Source organism: Aquarana catesbeiana, linkage group LG11 (assembly GCF_042186555.1).
Source record: "Aquarana catesbeiana isolate 2022-GZ linkage group LG11, ASM4218655v1, whole genome shotgun sequence".
NCBI classification, from domain to species: Eukaryota; Metazoa; Chordata; class Amphibia; order Anura; family Ranidae; genus Aquarana; species Aquarana catesbeiana.
In genome coordinates, this window is record NC_133334.1 from 44084678 (window position 1) to 44105797 (window position 21120).

The window sequence follows — 21120 nt, forward strand, 5'->3', positions numbered from 1 at the left end:
CCTGTCTACAGATGCCTTTTATCATTTAGACTAAATATGAAGATTTAAGAGCATACATTTGCATTTATTATTTCTGGCATCCTTCCTGTAATGTAAACTGTACAGACAAATTGTACTCTCCTCAATTAAATTTAGAATTTAAAATAGTCTACTGACAAAAAACAGGTAAATTCAATCGTAATAAAAGTTAATTCACAATAAATAACCACTATGGTCATGCATTTTAGCTATACCCATTTGACTAGAGACCTCTACAAGCTCAGGTTCTTGATATCTTGACAAAATGCATTTTTTTAAAGGACCAGTCCACATAAAAAGTGACATTTCAGTTCTATGTAGTTTGAAGAGATGCGGCTCCTGTTTTTGCAGTAATCTCCTGACATCTGCAATGGTGAGAGTTTCCACTCTAAATCTTGGCTCTATTCCCATCCATTTCTCAAGCTACAAGGCCAATCAAACTGCTCTTATTGCATTTTGCAACACCGGGCATAGTGTTCTCACCAGTAACTCCCTGAGCAACTTAATATGTTTGTGCAAAAACAGACATGTTCAGCACATCTCTGCAATACATCTACATTTGTCAATGTTTTATACTTTCCTGCAAAGATACCAGTTGACCTTGGCCAAAAAATCCAGCAAGTTCTCAACTCCCTGTGCACTCTGCTTTAACCCCCTAAATGTCGGACTACCATTCCTCATCCGTGTGCACTACATATGGTTGCAGGGCAGTTGCAGCGTGTCCCCATTCACTTGAATAGGTCCCGTTCGGCAGGCAGTAGTGCCCACCGAACACAATAGGGTGCATAGTAAAACACCCCCAGCTTGCTGCCTTTCCAGGTAAAGGGGGAGCAGTTGAGGGGCAGTAAAAAAAAAAAATAGCTCAGCAACGGGGTTTTACCATGTCCCAGCCATGAATGTAAAAGAGCCCTTAAAGAGTGCAGTGCAGGGCTGACAATAGTGCTTGGAAAGAAGTGCAAGGCAATGGGGGTTATTTACGAAAGGCAAATCCACTTTGCACTGCAAGTTCACTTGGAAGTGCAGTCGCTCTAAATCTAAGGGGTAGATCTGAAATGAGTGGAAGCTCTGCTGATTTTATCATCCAATCATGTGCAAGCTAAAATGCTGTTTTTTTTTTATTTTCCTTGCATGTCCCCCTCGGATCTACAGCGACTTCACTTCCATGTGCACTTGCAGTGCAAAGTGGATTTTCCTTTAGCAAATAACCCCCAATGTGTTGTCAGCTCCAACAGGAAGTTAGGAGCTTACTAGATTTCTGGATTAATAGTTAAAAAATAAAAAATAAACAATAAACAACATATGGGAAATTGTGCATGTATTGCAGAGATGCACTGATTTTATTATTATTATTTTTTTTTTTTTATCTCAGACACACAATTTAAGAAAGGATAAGATGAAGTGAGTTTCCAGATCGGTGAAAACTGAAATGCCAGCTGTGAATGGACTGAGCCGTTAAATAGCATTTAACAATGGATATTTCATTTTATACAAATATATTTAAAAAAAAAAAAAAAAAAAAAAAAAAAAAAAAAAAACTAAAAAACAGTAAAAGCAATCCTCTAACACAAGGTGCAACATGCATAAATAAGGCTCAGGTGCAGCATAACCCAGCCATTCACAGTGATCACGTGCCATGCAGAGATTGGAGTGTGGTGACACCAGAAAGACAACTAAAGTGGTGTTAACATACATAGCAGCCCGAGGGGATCATTTCAAATATTATTATTAGAAGACAGGCTGGTGGCTTAATACTGATCGTTTCCAGCCTGGTAATGTCAAGCTTCACCCTTTAAGTAGCACACTCATCATAATCCCCTCAGTTTGCTGAACAAAATAAACCACAACGTGACGGAGATTTCACTTCCGATAAACCATTTCTGGAGATTGGGTAAAAAAAAAAAAAAAAAAAAAGGTACCAATTTCACCCCAGCCATGGCAGTCTTAACTCTCTGCCTCCATTTGTTTGTGTTGTCCTCAGGAACAGGCTGATGCTTCTGATTGCATTTGGAGGAAACAAAAAGGACCATGCAATAGTGTTATAAAGCATCAATCAGTGGCAATGAATGAAAAACGTTGCATGTGTGCACTGCCCCTTCACGTCCAGGCTGGGTAGGGCCCAGTGAAATCAGATACAGGTAATGGATCTTTTATATAACTAGATTAGGAATACAATGTTATTAAGTAAATCTACAATATCTTTCCTTCGAGTGAGACTCAAGACAGACAAACAAAGTGTAATTAAAGGCAACATTTTTCTTTTTAGTTTTGGGATAGAGCGGAGAGGGATTAGGACACCAGTCAGTTTTTATTGTGGTCTGTGCCCCCGTTCAGGATCTTCACCTTCTCTATTTGTCCTGTTTATCATTATCATTGAAAGCGAAAGTAAAAGAAAATCCCAAATTGTGGGTAGACATCAGAATAAGAATTGAGGGGAAATCTTCCAATGGGGACACTAGTTTTGCTGACCCCGATGATAACCAAGGATTCCCTCACTTTGGAGGGATTTCTTCTCACTTCCTGTTTTGGCTATGGGACAGGAAGTGAAAGGAAATATCCCACATCGGACAGAGATAATCCTTTAATATATCCAAAATATATATTAAAAAAAAAAAAAAAAAAAACCCTCTCTCAATATATCCAAAACGAAAAAAGTTTTGCTTTTAGGTACATTTTAAAGTAGGCCAAATTTCATATATACAAGCAGTTTGCCCCTCTACTTTAGGTAGGTGCTAGAAGTAGGATTGTTGTGAGTGCAGGTAAATTTAATTAGGCCTAGCCTAGCTGTTTTGATTTGTGTGGGCTGGGAGTGGGCTAGAGTAGCAGCAGGTGACTCACATGCAGCGTCACTTCTCAGTTACCTCCCTCTGGCTTCTAGAGGATTCTAGAATATAGGAGGGGAAGAGAGGTGGAGCTGCCTGGGATGTTCTAAGGAGCCCTGAGCAATCCCCAACTTGATTGGCAGGGCGCAGGCCTCCTTAAATACCTAGAGTCAGCCCTGCTGGGGAGGAGTTGTCAGGTGGAAGAACTGGGAGATGGAGTACTAGCTGTCGGGGTCTTGAAGGAGCTCCCCAGTCTGGGGGGGTGACCTTGGGGCCTGGAGCTCGGGAGTGGAAGGGACCCTCGTACAAACCACAGGGGCATTCTGACCATGAGCAGGAGAGGACAGTGGAAAATACTGCCAGGCAAAGTCTCCAGGAGGGATCCACCAGGTGTCGGTGAGTGGCAGCTACAGTTGGGAAAGCTGGGAAGGCATGCCGAAGCGGACTGGGAGTGTGCAGTCTGAGATTGATGTAGAGCCAGTGGGAGAGACTGTGATGTCATGGGCAGTGGAGTCGGGCTGTAGTCCACTATAGGTCAGCTAGCACTAAAGACTCTTTTCCTATTTTGCTGCTACATCAAAGGGACCCATGGTCCCTTCCTGTACATGTCCGTCGCTAGGGCCTGACTGTGTGAGTGTTGAGCCTAACCATGTGCTAGCTGAGCCTGGAGTCAAGTGTTGTGCAGGAGGAGTTTGAAGAAGTGTTATGTACAAGGAGTGTACATAGTTCTGTCCCAAATTGACGGTTCTAAAACTGTACTGGACATCCCATAAATTCCCATCCCTATCCAAATTCAAATCCCTCAAAAAAAAAAAAAATACAAAAACAAGCATATGACTGTTCATTGTCTCAAGAGTGACTGAGAAGTGAAGGATAGGCTGAGCAGGGCGATAGGTGGACCACAACGTTCTTCTAACTAGAGAAAGGTGACAAATCTATATAACATGTACAAGCTAAGTTGTAGACTTTTCTATTAATCATTCGCACACATTGAAGTTCATGTTTGTGAATGTGATCAGACTAATATACTTTTAAAAGATTATAAATCCTCTTTTAAATGTAGAATAAAGTATAAACTTCTCACTAATCCCTTTGACTTGTCCTGTCAGCCCACTGTGTTGTTCACATAGAGACGAACACCCACACAGCTTGAACTAGATGGACTGGTGTCTTTTTTCAACCTTAATAACTATGTATATGTAAGGTACTGGTGGGCCAAGTCCATACCTCCCAACTTTTTGAGATGGGAATGAGGGACACCTATCAGCAAAAGGATGCAGGTATAGGACACATCCCCTGCCACGCCCCCTTAAAGGAAAATTGTACAAAAAAAAAAAAAAAAAAAAAAAAAACAAGATTGGTTAAACCAACAAGTGCTTTTTTACCATTACTATTCTGTTATATTGGCTTTTGAAATTTACAAATGCAGCAATTTATAAATCAGATCAAAGGTTTAGTGCTGGAAAACACTTTTTGATAGATAAAAAGTGCATTTTATATACATCTATATAGATCAGACCAAAATGAGGGACAAATGAGGAAGAATGAGGGACATATCTCCAAATCAGGGACAGTCCCTCGAAATCAGGGACAGTTGGGAGGTATGCAAGTCCCTCTAGTGTTCATTGGGCAGTTTTGTGTGATATTGGTGCTCAATGACCCATGCCTCCAGTACACATCCAGGTTATAATGGGCTTTCTCCATCAGAGACACTGAGGCAGGTTCAGTATTGCACACAGGTATACCAGTGACTGTGGAAGGGGCAGTGACACATACTCATTCAATGTCTGTCGTACAATAGGCAGTAAAAGCAGCTGCTGATAGGTATAAAGAAGACCTTTTTGTTATTTGTATACCAAGCACTACAACCATTGAAAATCTTTACATTACATTCACATTTAAATCTGATGTATTTTCAGTTTGCATTGTAGATCTCCTGCATTTAAGTGAATGTTAGTAACATGCTTCTAATTTACACAGGGAAATAAGCTGAATAGGCCAGAGACACATCTGTGCACATAACAATGAATAGAAGTTCACTTAATGAACTGTAGAAAGTACATATTTGTTCTCTTTGTAACCACAGCTCAGGATTTGGTTATATCAACACTGGACACAGGTAAAAGCACTTGGTCATAGCAGTAATCATCACCTACTACAACATCATACAATAGGCAATTTTGCAATTATTGGTGGAATAAGGGGTAAGGTGTCACGGACCTCATTATAAAAAAAAACTGTCGCCTGTAACAATGAGACCCTTTCTTGAGAATGATTGTTATCGTCTTTTTGATATACCACTCATGTAAGGAGCAGCGAAGGCAGTAAGAACATCCAGATGGATATCCAGAACCTATGCAATATGACCACCTTCCAGCAGGACAGCAACCCTAAACATACAGCCAGAGCTATAATGGAATGGTTTAGATGAAAGCATATATATGTGTTAGAATGGCCCAGTCAAAGTCCAGACCTAAATCCAATTGAGAATCTTCAGCAAGACTTGAAAATTGCTGTTCACAGACGCTCTCCATCCAATCTGACAGAGCTTGGACTATGTTGCAAAGAATGGGCAAAAATGTCACTCTCTAGATGTACAAAGCTGGTAGAGACATCCCCAAAAAGGTGATTCTACAAAGTATTGACTCAGGGGGGCCGAATACAAATGCATACCGCACTTTTTAGATATTTAGTTGTAAAAAAATTTTGAAAACCATTAATCATTTTCCTTCCACTTCACAAATATGTGCCACTTTGTGTTGGTCTATCACATAAAATCCCAATAAAATAAAATTTTTGGTTGTAACATGGCAAAATGTAGAAAACGTCAAGGGGTATGAATACTTTTTCAAGGCACTGTATCTGTCAATGCGCCAGCATACAAAGACATTGTAGATAATGGTTTGCTTCCAACCTTGTCGCAAAAGTTTGGGGAAGGCCATTTTCTGTTCCAGCATGACTGCCTTTACGCACAAAGCCAGCTCCATAAACGCATTTGAGTAGTTTGGCGTGAAGAAACTTGAGAGATCTGCACAGAGCCCTGACCTCAAACCTACTGAATACTGTGACATAAACTGGAATGCTTCTCATCAGTGGCAGCTTCTTCATTAGGGGTGCGCCCCCCAATCCATGCGCCCAACCTCTAATCTCCATGTAGGGAGCCAAACTCACAGATTTCAATGTTATTTTTTTTGTTTTTTTTTTAATTTTTTTTTATTTATTTATTTTTTTAGAAGCACATGATTAGAGCCTGAGGTTTCAAAAAAGGGTGGGCTCGGGGAGCATAGCACTTCACCCTGAGCCCACCCAGTTGTGACACATTAGCGAATATTCGCTAATATCTTCCCGCTTCTCCTCAAGGCCAATCAGAAAGCGGGTCCTGAGATCCGATTGGCCAGGGAGTCTTAGGACTCCCAGCCAATCGGGTCTCAAGACCCACTTCCTGTTCGGCCGGGAGGAGAAGCAATAGCCCCGGGTCTTCCCTCGGCAAGCAGGATGAGGAGCAATGGGCAGAGGGGCAGCAACAGCCGCTTCAAGGAGTCCTACCCGAGATCCAGATCGGGGTAGGGATCGCCAACTTCCTGCCTGACCGGCCCGGAGGGGGGGGGGGTCTGAAGCCCCCCCCAAATATCGAGCACCAGCTGCAACTGTTTCTCATCCAACATTAGTACCTGACAAATCCTCTTTTGGCTAAATGGGTACAATTTCCCACAGACACGCTCCAAAACTTTACGGAAATATTAAAAAAAGTCTTCCCAGATGTGTAGAGGCTGCTGTAGTTACAGTAAGAGCCACCTGCATATTTTTGCCCATAGATTTACAATAGGATGCCCATCAAGTTCATACAGGTGTGATGATCAGGTGTCCACAAGCTCTTGGCCATATTATTTCTCCATACTGTGCTGGTCAAACACCTATGCAGTGGATAACCATGGTAATAAAATGTGATGACCCTTAATAGACAAAAAAAAAATGCTGACTGATAGCACAAAGTATTTTGTTTTATATAAGCCAGTGGTCTCCAAACGGTGGCCCGAGGGGCCACAAGCAGCCCTTTGCTTGCCTTTATCTGGACATTGGGGCACTTTTCCTCCCACTGTCAGCAAGAATGTGGCACTATTTCTTCCACGGACACAAGCAATCAGGCATCGATATTCCCACTGATAACAATGGGGCACTATTCCTGCCACTGACACCAGTAGTTGTATACGATTCCTCCCACTGACACCAATAGTTGTATACGATTCCTCCCACTGACACCAGTAGTTGTATACGATTCCTCCCACTGACGCCAAAGATGGGGCATTGTTTAAATCACTGATGCCAGGGCATTTTCTACTTCCGCTGGCCACACTCTAGTCCCCAAAAATCTGAGGGACAGTAAACTTGGCCCTTTGTTTAAAAAGTTTGGAGAGCCCTGATGCAAGCATATCCTAGCTTTCAGCATTAGTCTCTTAAATTTTTTTTTTTTTTTTTTCATACATTAGCAATAGTTCTGGCAACAAAAATTGTCCTTAGTGAAGAAGTAACTGGGTCACATAATGGGGAGAGCACTTGCATGAAGTGAAGTTATGTTATAACTGGGGCCGTTGACTTTTTTTTTTTTTTTTTTTAAAACATAACTAGTTATTATTACCTCTTTGCGTCTGTACTCCTTTTTGAGGGACTTCTGAAGGACTTTAGCCTCATACTCTGCCCTGGGATGGTCCTGTGGAAGAGAAAGATGGATGAAGACATGAACAGACAAGACACGCAGCCTGACAAGTCGGATAAGCAGCAGAGATCTCAAGGCTCAGTCGGCGCAGGCAGCAGATCATCACAAAAAGTGACACAGCGCAATTAGCACTTGCTGACATACAACGCTGTGAAACATACACAATGATTTGTGATGGGTACAGCCACAATGCAACATGGAATATCAGACACAAAATAGAGAACATTTCCAGAAACAAAACAACGTGCGACATAGTCATTGGCTTGGTGCGCTGGAGAAACAGAAAGGGTGCAGTAGTCAACATAGACATTAGTCCTTTGCTGGACAAAGAGATTTGTGTGATTCAAAGAAGGGTGCAAAGTAAAACTTGCTAAAAGAGGAAGATAGAAAAATAATATTAATAAGTTTTCAAACCTTGACCATGCCCTTCAGGAAACAAAACAGCACACACACACACACACAAAAGGAAAAAAAAAAAGACATAATTATTATTTCGGGTCCCAGGTAATGTTAGGATTAGTGTCTTGGGTATTCATGCTAACACAAATGAGGACAGTGATTTGATTCAGGGAATAAAATACATTTTTTAGAGGTGCTCTATAAAATTGAAGGTGATGCCCATAATATTTTGGATTTCATTTTACACCCGCTTTTGAAAAGAAGGCCATCTAGAGCTGAATTGGATGATATTTAGGGCTCATTCAAACTAGCAGCATTGGGCAGCATTACCCAATTCAGTTTGAATGCAAAAACATGGCAAATAGCCTTATTTTCTATAGGGTAAGTTCACACCAATGAGCTGTATTGGTGTATATAGGACAGGTCGCATTTTTGCATGTCGTAATGTGCTGCAGTGCATAGTAAACTTTTATTATGTTTTATAATACGTAGAACTCCAAATAGAAAAAAAAAAAAGTAAAAAAATATGCAAACCACACATGGCAGCGCATTACAACGTAAAAGCACATGTGTGTTCATGCCATGGACACACTATCTATGTACTATGGTGTGTATGAGCCTCAGTTCACACTGTAAAGCACTGTGTATCAGACAATTGCCAATTTGTTTTCAAATTTAATCACCATTGTAACATCTTGGCATTGCCAGTCTTCTAGAGCTTCTTTCAGTCACTTCCTCCACATATACATTCACTCCAGCATCATCTGTATACCCTTGCTCTGGAACAGTTTACTGATGGTGACAATGGAGGACCAAGCCAGACCAATTAAACCTCACTTTGTGGACCACTATGGTGTTCTCTCAAAGTTTAATATTCACAGGCTCCAAAAAAAAAAAAAAAAAAAAAAAAAAAAAAAAAAAAAGGAAGGAAACCACCTACTATTGCTCCCAGTGTATAAATATGTACAAACTCTAAGACCCCTTTCACACTGGGGCGGTTTGCAGACGGTATTGCACTAAAAATACCGCCTGCAAACCGCCCCTAAACAGCCTCTGCTGTTTGTTGGTGCGCTGGCAGGATGGTGAAAAAAGTCCTGCAAACCGCTTCTTTGGAGCGGTGAAGGAGCGGTGTATTCACCGCTCCTGCCCATTGAAATCAATGGGACAGCGTGGCTATACCGTGGCAATACCGCGGCTATAGCCGCGCTGTACGAGTGGTTTTAACCCTTTTTCGGCCGCCAGCGGGGGTTAAAACCGCACCGCTAGCGGGCGAATACAGCTGCAAGAACGACGGTACAGCAGCGCTAAAAATAGCGCTGTTGTACCGCCGACGCCCCCACCGCCCCAGTGTGAAAGGGGCCTAAGGCTCCATGCACACTAGCTTTTTTTTTTTAAGCTAAAAAAAATGCTGAATAAAAAGTGCTGGTAATAGCTTTGTGTAGTAGCATTTTTTAGAAGAATTAGCGTTTTAGTAGCATTTTTTGCAGTAAAAGGGAAAAGAAAGCTACAAAAACGCTATTCGTAGCGTTAAGGAGCGTTTCTGCTGGAAAAAATGCTCCAAGAAATTCTACAAAAACAATTATTTTTCTTCTCCTAGATGCTGAATCTCAAAAAATACTACTAGCCTGAAGTAGTGTGCATGGATACATAGGATAACACTATTTAGCTTCTAGCAGAAAAAAAATGGGCAAAACCTTCAATTTTATAGAATACCTATTTACTAAACATTATCACAGCAGTTTTCACACCAGACTGCAATATAAGCATTGTGGATATTCTCAGAGGAGCCCAGGTAAGTTCAGAGGGTACACCATCTGGGTCTTTGGTGGCATTTCCATAAAACAGCATGTAAAACTCAGTTGACAAGGGTAACTTGGCTAAAATGCCACGTTCATCTTGCTCAGCAATCATAGAATACCACATTCCACCAAGGGCCTGGACAGCAGCAGAAATCTGGCACAGGAACCCTGCCCAACTACACCCAAAACAGAAAAACCTGTTTCATGTCTGGTTGTGTCACTACCTGTGATTTTGTTTAAAGGAGCTCCATACATGTTTAGTTGAGAAGAACTGGGACAGGATTAAGACACAGCATGTTATAAAACACCACAATGAAACATAATTGACATCCACCAGGGCACTGTTGTCACACAAACACTTTGATGTACACCATCAGTCTCACGCAGAACATTTAAAAAAAAAAATGACACCACCACCTTAACCCAGATAACAAGAAGCTGGTAATGTAAAGGAGATATTAAATATTAAGACACAAAAGTACTTATGTAAGCGTTTGCACCAAGGTACATTGTCCATCTGGTGAAGGGAACTCTAGAGGCACAAAAGACCTGTAAAATTGTTTTTAATACAAGTTACAAAAAAAATGTAACTTAAGGCGGACCCATAGCCATCAGATGACTGATAACTGCAATTCCTATGGGCAAATTCAGATGTGATAAGACATCCTCCAAGTCCAAGCAAATTGGACTTGGAGGAAGAGGACAAAACCTCAGTTGTGCTGGATTTTCCAGGCCAATTGTGATCATTCCCCATAGATTACGCTGATGCTTGGGTGCCTTCTCAATGGACTTGCTTGAGCAATAAAAGTATGAATTCTTATTCACACATCATTTAGTGTTAGGATAACCTGACTAACAGCAAGAAGTCCTGCTGGACAGACAGAGAAGAAGAAATTACTATACAGACCTTACTCAAGGTTTTACTTGTAGTATTATGGTTCTGCTACTTTACCTTTTTAATTGAAAGGTGTAGCGTTATAGTAGTTGATGGGTGAACATTGTATGGTGTAGTTTATTTACATAGTTACATAGTAGGCGAGGTTGAAAAAGACACACGTCCATCAAGTCCAACCCATGGGACTTAGGGTTTAGGGTTGTGCTGATACTGAGTATATTCATGAGAACTTGTACTTGTGAAAATGCTCCGATGCCTGAAACCAATACCTTTGCAGTGCAATTTGAGCCCACACAAAATGAATGGGCTCAAAATCGCACAGTAAAGAATAGCATGCAAATTTAGTAGGAATGCAGTGCAATTCCTGTCTGAATCGCATGCAGTTTGCTGCACCGCTCCTGTGTGAACCCAGGCTAGTCATAGTGATTTTAAGCCTGGGTTCACACAGGAGTGGTGGGGGAAATCACATGCGATTCGGACAGGAATTGCACTACATTCCTGTTCACCACACATGTGATTCTTTGCAGTGCGTTTTGAGCCCATTCATTTTGTATGGGCTCAAATTGCACCAAAATGGTATTGGTGAGTACTTCACCGAATCTTTGGGTACTTGTACTTGCTGATAAAAATCTGGTATCGCTGCAACCCTATTATAGTTAGCATTCAGTTTTGCTGCATTTGGAGAAGTCAATTTTTGCACAGCACACCAAATAGGTGTATGTGTGTTTGGCATATGAAGCAGTGACTCTGGCATTACATCCTCCAGATCCCTGGACTCTTGTCCCATGCTCCTAAACCATGCACGTTATGCACTCCTGATCCCTCTGCTCTGTGTGTTACTTATACCTAAGCCCAGCAGTCTCTGTACTATATACACAATGTTGTACATTTTATACTCTTGAGCAAGTTATTTATGGTCTCAATAGCTGCTGGCTGTGCAAGGCTCAGACAAAGGGTTTTGCTCTCTATTTTCTTTAAGCAGATAAGCATATGTAAGTATGTAATGGAAGATTTTTTTTAATAGCTTGTGCTGAGGTTTATACAGGTCTGTGAAACTCTTGCTTGTGGCACCATAATTAAAGGCTAAGTCCACCCTTGGCACCAAAAAGTAATATATGCACACATTTGCAGGGCAACAAATGTGCATTTATGGTATTTTTTTTTTTTTTGCATAGGAACCTGCAAAAGCATTGTCACCGCAAATATGGGTGTACCATGGAAAGAAAGATGGAGTTAACCTTTAACCACTTAAGCCCCGGGACTATTTGGCTGGCCAAAGACCAGAGCACTTTGCGATTTGGCACTGCGTCGCTTTAACTGACAATTGCGCAGTCGTGCGATGTGGCTCCCAAAGTTGACGTCCTTTTTTTCTCACAAATAGAGCTTTTTTTGGTGGTATTTGATCACCTCTGCGGTTTTTATTTTTTGCGCTATAAACAAAAAAATAGCGACAATTTTGAAAAAAACGCATTACTTTTTTGCTATAATAAATATCCCCCAAAAATATATAAAAAAAAAACCTTTTTTTTTCCTCAGTTTAGGCCGATATGTATTCTTCTACATATTTTTGGTAAAAAAAAAAAAATTGCAATAAGTGTTTATGGATTGGTTTGCGCAAAAGTTATAGCGTCTACAAAATAGGGGATAGTTTTATGGCATTTTTATTGACAATTTTTTTTTTTTTTACTAGTAATGGCGGCGATCAGCGATTTTTAATCGTGACTGTGACATTATGGCGGACACATCGGACACTTGGCGCTATTTTGGGACCATTCACATTTATACAGCAATCAGTGCGATTAAAAATGCATTAATTACTGTGTAAATGTGACTGGCAGTGAAGGGGTTAACCACTAGGTGGCTCTGTAGGGGTTAAGTGTGTCCTAGGGAGTGATTCTAACTGTGGGGGGGGGGAGGGGCTATATGTGTGACACTACACTGATCACTGCTCCCGATCACAGGGAGCTGTGATCAGTGACAGTGTCATTAGGTAGAACGGGGAGATGCTAGTTTACATTAGCATCTCTCGGTTCTTCCTCACAGTGAGACGATCGCGGGCATCTATCCCCGCGGACGTCGAGTCCGCGGGACCCACGGTCACGGAGCTCCCTGCCTGTACGTGCCCTTCTGCCGCAGTATATCTGCGTGAGGCGGTCGGGAAGCGGTTAAAGCGGTCTCAGTTTTTTTTTTTAACCATGATCCTTTAAGCCCCTCCTATAAATTTGTGCAATTAGGACACACCCTCAGCTCAGCATGGTGTGCATAGTTCACCGCCTGCTCCCTCTTCTCTAGGTGGTCGAGGGTAACCCAGGTTTTTCAAAATCCTAGTGACGCCCCTGGCTGCACCAAATAAAAAGTCATTTAGAACTACTGATAGATGCTTGAAATGCACTGAAGACAGCCAACTGCTCACACCCTGTGAACACAGCGGGTTTCTTTCCCTCCCACTTACTTGTTCTTCTTCAAAACTTGTGAGATCCCATCGATAGTTCAGTCGCATTTGTCTTCTCTTCCAGTGCTCCATGAACGTTGCAGCTGAAACCAGACAAACAGCCGCCATGTTAATCACGTATATGAATATATGAACAACTAAAATCTAAGGCAAGCTTGATCGCAGTGTAGATGGACATTTCCAGTCTTGTTCAGTGATCACTTTTTACAAAGCGTAGAAACACACGGCAAACACTCAGATTTCTGCTTACCGAAGATGAATGAACGAATTTTGATATCAGTTACAGTTTACTGCCCTTCGCCATATTAGGTAAGCCATGTGGTTTCAGCATCAAGCCATTCATTGACATATAGATTATGGGGAGTATTCGTTCACAGTTTTCTCATAGCTATGTAATCAAACTGTCATCCCACATGAGATCTACTCTCACCAGGAATCTAACAGTTTAAATAAATATCTAATTTTTCCATACATCCTTGTGAGAGCAAAACTGTTTCTCTTCATCCTTACGCCTAGAAAATGTCTAAAGGCAAAGACATTGTTTTAAATGTTGAATACGTTGAGAAGGTTTTGAGATAGTCCAGGTACTTATAGTACATACAATGTTATAGACACTTTCTAATATAGTTATATCTATGCAGACACCATAACTACTTTTGCTTAATTTCAGAAATGATCTTGCTTACCTTTTTTACTAGGTAAAAAGTTCTGTCATGTGACTATGCATCTCTTCTTTCTGATAGTGGGATACTGCGCAGACACACAGTGTGCCTGTATTCCAAAGTCTGTTTAGCTTGAGGCAAGATGCAGGCGGTAATTAAAGGAGTTGTAAAGGCAGAAGTTTTTGTTTTATCTTAATGCATTCTATGCATTAAGATAAAAAAAAAACCTTGTGTGTAGCAGCCCCCCCCCCCAGCACCCCCTAATTACTTACCTGAGCCCCTTCTCTCTCCAGCGATGTCCGCAAATGTCTATGCCATCCGAGACACTCCTCCTGATTATAAACAAAAAAGTTAGTGCTACTACCCATACACCACATAAATAGCAGAACTCCCAGGTGCTCGAACCACAGTCGCTGGCTGAGTAGAGTAATATAGAAAAAAAATGATCCACACTCCGGTTGTTGCTCTTAAAATGTCTTAATTTTATTCAATAGCCACAGTGAACAAATGCAGATTAAATCAGTTAACTGTATTGTAGCACCATCCCTCCAGTCTCCACAACACATTGCCACCAGCGCCCAGCACCATCCATCCCTCCAGTCTCCACAATGCATCGCAACCCACACCCAGCACCATCCATCCCTCCAGTCTCCACAATGCATCGCAACCCACACCCAGCACCATCCATCCCTCCAGTCTCCACAATGCATCGCAACCCACACCCAGCACCATCCATCCCTCCAGTCTCCACAATGCATCGCAACCCACACCCAGCACCATCCATCCCTCCAGTCTCCACAATGCATCGCAACCCACACCCAGCACCATCCATCCCTCCAGTCTCCACAATGCATCGCAACCCACACCCAGCACCATCCATCCCTCCAGTCTCCAAAGGCGTAAGAGTGTTAAAATAAAAGTGGATGGACCGAAGGACTCGGTGGGATGGCCTGTGGGCGGATTCGGTGGGACAACCAGTGGGCGGGCCCTGGCCTAAAGCTGTGTGAGGGGCCCTAAAATTTCTGATGGCTGCCCTGCTTGTGTGGATGGTGGAATCCATTCAGTTTTCTTTTGATCAGCCCACTGGCTGACTGAAAGAACCGAGTCATATGGCCAGTTTTAACATATACTGTATGACACATACTAAACACACAAATACACCATCTCATCTTACCGATGAGATTACATCAGAATATTTCCTCTGGGAACATGTCATGTTATCGGGAAGCACCCTGAGGTGACACTTGAACAGCTTACTCATACACTAGAGATTTCTCTAACACGCATAGCATTAGGATTCTGCTACACACCCACGTCACACATTTCAGAGACACAAACTACTCCATGATATGATGGATAGTTTACACAGCCAAATCACGCTTACTTTTTTCATTTTTTTTTTTTTTTTTAGTTTTGCTATACATACTGTATATCTTTCTGCCTAGTTTAAAGGTGTTTGCTACAGCTAGATTTAGTTTCAAGTCCATTCCCTAAATTATTGCTTTTAGCACACAGTGTAGAAAGGCAGAGGCAAACAGCCGATCTCCCATAATAAATCCAATACAAGGTTATGTAAGACTCTTGAAATAAGCACTGTTATGTTTGTACTTGGCAGGTACAGGCTGGAGATCTGCTCTCTGGAAGTACAAATTCAGTTGTCACCAGCAGAGCCCAGGCTCTTGAGTGCAATGGTTCATAAGTACACAAGAGGCTAAATTAGTTCAGGAAATGTACAACTTCCAGCTCCATCCTTCAAGCTGGTGACACATCTGTATTCAAACATAGCTGGATTTATTTAACTTTGCGGCTCCCTACAAGATGCTGGACAAGTTCTAAAAGTAACTAATCCACACATAATTAATGTTTTGTTAAAGTGTCTCAGTTTCCTTGAATGTGGAGACTTCGTTCTCTGTGCATGTTAACTCCTACGGAACAATTAGAACTTTAAAGGAAAATCATTGTCCATCTTTATATACACTGCTTTGCCTTAATTTCCTAAGGTTCAGTTTTATCGTTTTAATTTGACATTCATCAACCTTCCCTCTTCTACTACACACACATCCATGTGTTACAGATAGTTTGCTATGGAGATTTTGTACATAATCAAGTCCACAGGACCTCATTTTCAACCAGTCTCCTCATAATTTGCAGTTTCCAAGAACCTCTATACTTGGCATTGGCCTTTACTTCATCACCATCAAATTAGGAGACCTACAGACAAGAGACAGTCACCTGATCTGGCCCATTATGGTCAGACTTAAAAGGTGAAATCATATTTCTATGGACAGTCTGTGGCTTCAGCAGACATCCCCAGTCTGACTGAAGAATTGATCAACATGGATGGGTCTCAATTGTTCCGCCATGGTGTCTCCTGCACATGCAACTAGCTACAATGACTGACTATACACGTTCACGTCAAAATTCGTCTTCAGAATCAGCCACTATCCTTTGTCTATAGCTGGCCAGATACCAGAAAAATTTAGTTGGAAAATGTTTCAAGAACATTTTGTTCGGCTTTCAAATGGTTAGTGGTGTCAAATCAATGTTCATTTTCAACCACAGTGATGAGAAAATTCGAAGGAACAGGATGGAAATTTTTTTTACCCAACAAATCTGAGTGGATGCAGTTGTGCAAAGAATAGATGTGGTTTTCATTTGGGAAAATTACATTCATTTCAAAATTGAATGTTAAAAGCAAACCAAAATTTTGAAGTCCTATAAAATGACATTCGTCATGTCATTGAATGTACCGATGAGAATTTTGGTATAATTGTTTTTAAGAACGTTCCATCATAGCTCTACTAGGGTATGGCCACCTTTAGTTTAGCCTTATTTTCTTTATAAGACAGGAGATCTCCCACATTTATCCATGGGAGAGAAGCCTGCTTGGTGCTTACCCATTTGCTGGACTAAACCTTTTAACCTAATTTTAAAGACCATGAGATTACTGGGAACCTATAGCGTGTGAAAAAATACTAAGGCCCCTTTCACACTTGTGTGATTTGTCCTGCGACTCGGGACTGCAAAATTGCACGACAAGTCATACCCCATGACTTCCAATGAGTGCCATTCATATCATTGCGACTTCAAGACGCTCCGCCTTCAAAAGTAGTCCCTGCACTACTTTGGTCCAACTTTGATGCGAGTTGAGGTCCATAGACCTCAAGTTTACACAGGCATTACAATTCCAAGGTCAAAATTGCGGCCGCAAAAATCGCAGCTTCAATCAAGTCTTGGCAGTGTGAAAGGGGCCCAACTGGTCCTTTCATAGAAAGCCCAGGCTACACATAGGCCCTACCAAGATACAAACTAGCTGCACGATTAATCGTCAGGAATGGTTATCGCAATTTTTTCCCCCGTTGCGATCTTGACAAAAATGTTTCAGGGTTCTTTCTATGCAAAGAATTCTCTCTGCTTTCTTGTTAAAAAAAAAAAAAAAAAAAAGAATTCTCTCTGCTCTTCTGAAGCCACAGCCGTCAAAAGAAAGGAAGAAAAAAAATGGGCAGTCTGCTAAGAATCACAACATTCTTTAGCAGTGGCACCAAGTATAAACATTGTAACAATTTGTCAAAGGAATAGACTTCGTGTGTAAATGAGGAAAGTTTAACCACTTAAACACTAAACCTTTTTCTGACATTTGTTGGTTTCAAGTTCAAATATTTTTTTTTGCTAGAAAATTACTTAGAACCCCGAAACATATATATATATATATATATATATATATATATATATATATATATATATATATATATATATATATATATATATATAATTTTTTTTTTTTAGTAGAGACCCTATAGAATAAAATGGTGGTTGCAATATTTTATGTCACACTGTATTTGCACAGCGGTCTTTCAAATGCATTTTTTTGGGAAAAAATTACTTTAATGAATAAAAAAAAAAAAAAAAAAAAAAACTAAACCAGTAAAGTTAGCCCAATTTTTTTGTATAATGTGAAAGATTTTACATCGCGAGAATCGTGATCTTTTTATTCTAAGCAAAAAAATTGTGATTCTCATTTTGGCCAGAATATTATTCCAACAAGCAGTGCACAGAATAGGGCATCATGGTATAGGAAATGTACAGAACAAGGTCATGTGGAATAGGGAATATACAGTATACAGTAGAGTATGCAGAATGGGTTCTAAAAAGTATTGTACAGCCCAAGCCACAAAATCTGGCAGTGCAGAATAAGGAATATATAGAATAGGCAAAGGTGCAACAGGATATGTATAGCAATTGGAATGGAATAGAGCAGAAGAGGGGATGTAAAGCCCAGTATACATTATGGGATTGTGTGGAACACAAAATATACAGCCCAGCATACAAAATCTGGTGATGTCAAATAGGCAAAGTTCAGCACAACACCCAGTATTGGATGGTTTGGAAATAGAATGTACAGCACAGCTTTTACATACTCCTGACTGCTCCATTCTATTCTGTTACTAGAAAAATTGTGTTCCAGCCAATAAAAAGGTCTGCGTTACAGCGATTTCAGCAATCTGGAGTTCTGTCACTGGACAACTAATTTTTTGCAGTATTTTAGCTAGATACAGAGCTACCACTTTCTGTAGCCAATCTGGTTATCGAATGCAACTGTCTGCTAGTGAATATGGCACACCAGTGTTTTGTAGCTGCATATCGAACTCAGCTACAAAAGCAACTCTGTTGCCAGCTACAAATATCTAGTGCAAATAAGCAGAGTGATGTAAGCGGATACAAATCTTTGTTACACATTTGCTAGTGTGACAAGGTCCTTATGGCACTCAGACATGACATGAGTTGCCCAATACTTTTGTTTCAGGCTACTGGTAGTACGGACTTAACAGTGTGTAGATTTGGCCCAATTTCCCTTCTGACATACCAGCTCCTACTTTATAACTAAAGCAACACTGTATAGACACAGATATACAGGTGTCAAGTCCTGGGAAAAAACGTGTGGGGGAACTCATCCAAGAATACCGCCCCAACCTCAAAAATAAAAAAGTGTGTGTATATATGTGTGTGTGTGTATATATATATATATATATATATATATATACACACATACATACACACACACACACACACACACACACACACACACACACACACATACATACATACATACACACAATGTCCTCAGGCCACCGGTATGATTGTGCAAAGTGGGGCCTATGCCCCGGGCTGCTCACTCCTCAGTGCCCATCAAATGCAGCCTGATCAGTGCCCATCAAATGCAGCCTGATCAGTGCCCATCAAATGCAGCCTGATCAGTGCTCAGGACTGCGGCCTCACCAGCGTGCCCCCAGCAGTGCAGCCTGATCAGTGTGCCCATCACTGTCAATGTATATTACTTGTATACACAAAAACACAGCAATCCTTGCACATTCTTAGCCTGTTGTGGCCTGGTGGGCTGGAAGCACCAGGAAAGTGTGAGTACCCATTTGTATTTTAATAAACTTGCAGTCTTTAAAGATATAAGCACATCTGGAGCTTGTTTGCTTACATGTAACCCACGGACTCCATTGATGGAGATAAAATTCAGAGGATTAAAACAGCAGCGTGGAGGTTCCATGATTGAGGTTTACTGATTGAACCCAGGAGAGGTTCACCTGCGTATTTTGACAAAACTTAATTGTTAGGTCACAAGCTCTGAGGTGAGGAGAATGGGAGGGGGGGGGGGGGGGGGTAGAGACCACGAGTGTGGTGACATAGGGGATTAATATTGAGCACAACGGCACGGATATACTGTATTGAGATACCATCTCACAGATTTGCGAATTAAAGAACCCACAGTACCAAGGAATTTATGAATACCACCTGCCTGGAATACCATGATTGCATGGACTTTGCCCACCTTTTTTAACACTTTTGGCATATGATATTCACCTTTTTTTATTGTGTTGGTAATTTGACACTTTTTAATAAGGTATAGCACATCACTGTATATAACATTGTGGATAGTACCAAGGAGGAAAGTACAGCTCGACATTATATGTTGGTAAAGTCCTTGCACCCTGTTAGCCACCCTATGCCAAAGCAACTTGTGCATCTATACACACACAGACATATATGCATGCATACACACCATTTTGGATTACCATGCACAGCAAATTCTCAGAGGAAGTATAGCAAAAATGTCTGTCTGGGAACAACACTTCAGCATATGGCAAACACTGTAATTGTTATAAAGGTTATTCCATAGGGAGGCCGTGATCCTTGGAGGTTCCCTGAACTAAACACTAACAGATGTGCCTTTTTCATCCTCATCGTGCACATTAAAAGAAAAAAAATATAAATAAAGCTACGAAAGCCAAAATAAGAACACCAAACCAAATCCTGGAGGGACAGAAGACAAGTGGAGAGAGCAGTAGAATACTCCCTGGACAGTGTCCTGGAAAGAGATAGAGATTTCAGAACATGAGAAACAGACTGTGATCGGAAGTCAGAGCAGCTGGGATGTTTTCTCAGATGAAGACAACCTTTTTTTTTCTTCAGCTAATTACTTAATAAATGGCCCTGTCCCAAAATGATATAATCCAGAAATGATAAAAGCATGCATCTCTCTGTAGGTTGAAGTTTCATGCAAGGTATAAAGTGTTCTTCTGTCAGCAAGCCATAGGAACGCTAACGACTAATAATTCTAGCCAGTCAGATGGGGCCAGATTTCTGCAAAGCTGCAGGGTAGAGGAGCAGGGCTGGCCAGGGCACCAAAAAGTCACCCATACGTCATGTTGCCGGTTCTTACTAATGCATTCTCTACAGTTCTTGGCTATAATGCTGTTCACCAAAACATATAAGTATATAGGTAAAGTTGTCAATGGTTACCAACATTGAAAAATAATTCCCCGCACTTGGTGTATCAGTAAATGGCCCGATCCCATCCCTGATTTGAAAGCACGGGGTGATGCTCAGGTGAGGTCCCAGCACTTAGAGACTATTGCATGGTGCAGTAGGAAGCATTTCCAACCATGAACAAGCTCATTATTGCACATGCCAATTTTCACACTTGCTTGCCTGAAAACATGTTGCGCTCCACCCACTGAGGCTTAGTTGAAAGACCTATGACTAAGCCCTGGTGGGCAGGGCAAAAGGCATCAGGGGGGCGTGGCTGGCAGAGCAGCGCTGGCTGAGGCCATTCACATATTCTTAAAGAGGAACTGCAGTCTGCTCACATAATTTGTAATAAAAACATCTTTGCCATTCTGTAGCTTTCCTACAACCACTTTGCATATTATTTTGCATTTTGCTGCAGAAATCTACCTCCACTGAGTCTGGCTGCAGCCATTTTAACCGTGGGCAGCTGAAGCTGCTGTCTGTTCACTTCCTGGATTTACACAGACACACACCCAGCTCTGTAGCCCTCATTGGCCCTCTTAT

At 41.2% G+C, this 21120-nt stretch overlaps 1 protein-coding gene and 1 long non-coding RNA gene across 7 annotated transcripts in view; one reads left to right on the plus strand and one right to left on the minus strand.

Annotated features, from left to right (window-relative positions):
* The window catches only part of LOC141111979 (uncharacterized), a 178975-nt gene extending 174394 nt beyond the window's left edge, over nt 1–4581 (plus strand). The window contains exon 4 of the long non-coding RNA XR_012236489.1: nt 1997–4581. This is a non-coding gene — a long non-coding RNA (uncharacterized lncRNA). The remainder of the gene's footprint in view (nt 1–1996) is intronic.
* Nucleotides 1–21120, minus strand: part of ANO1 (anoctamin 1) — a 292511-nt gene that overhangs the window by 32044 nt on the left and 239347 nt on the right. For 5 of the 6 annotated variants that reach the window (XM_073604245.1, XM_073604241.1, XM_073604246.1 and 2 more), the window contains 3 exons: nt 13097–13179; nt 7474–7545; nt 1935–2012 (listed from right to left, as the gene is read on the minus strand). In XM_073604245.1, coding sequence (XP_073460346.1) covers nt 1935–2012; nt 7474–7545; nt 13097–13179 — 233 coding nt within the window. The remainder of the gene's footprint in view (nt 1–1934; nt 2013–7473; nt 7546–13096; nt 13180–21120) is intronic. The other variant, XM_073604242.1, reaches the window with a different exon arrangement.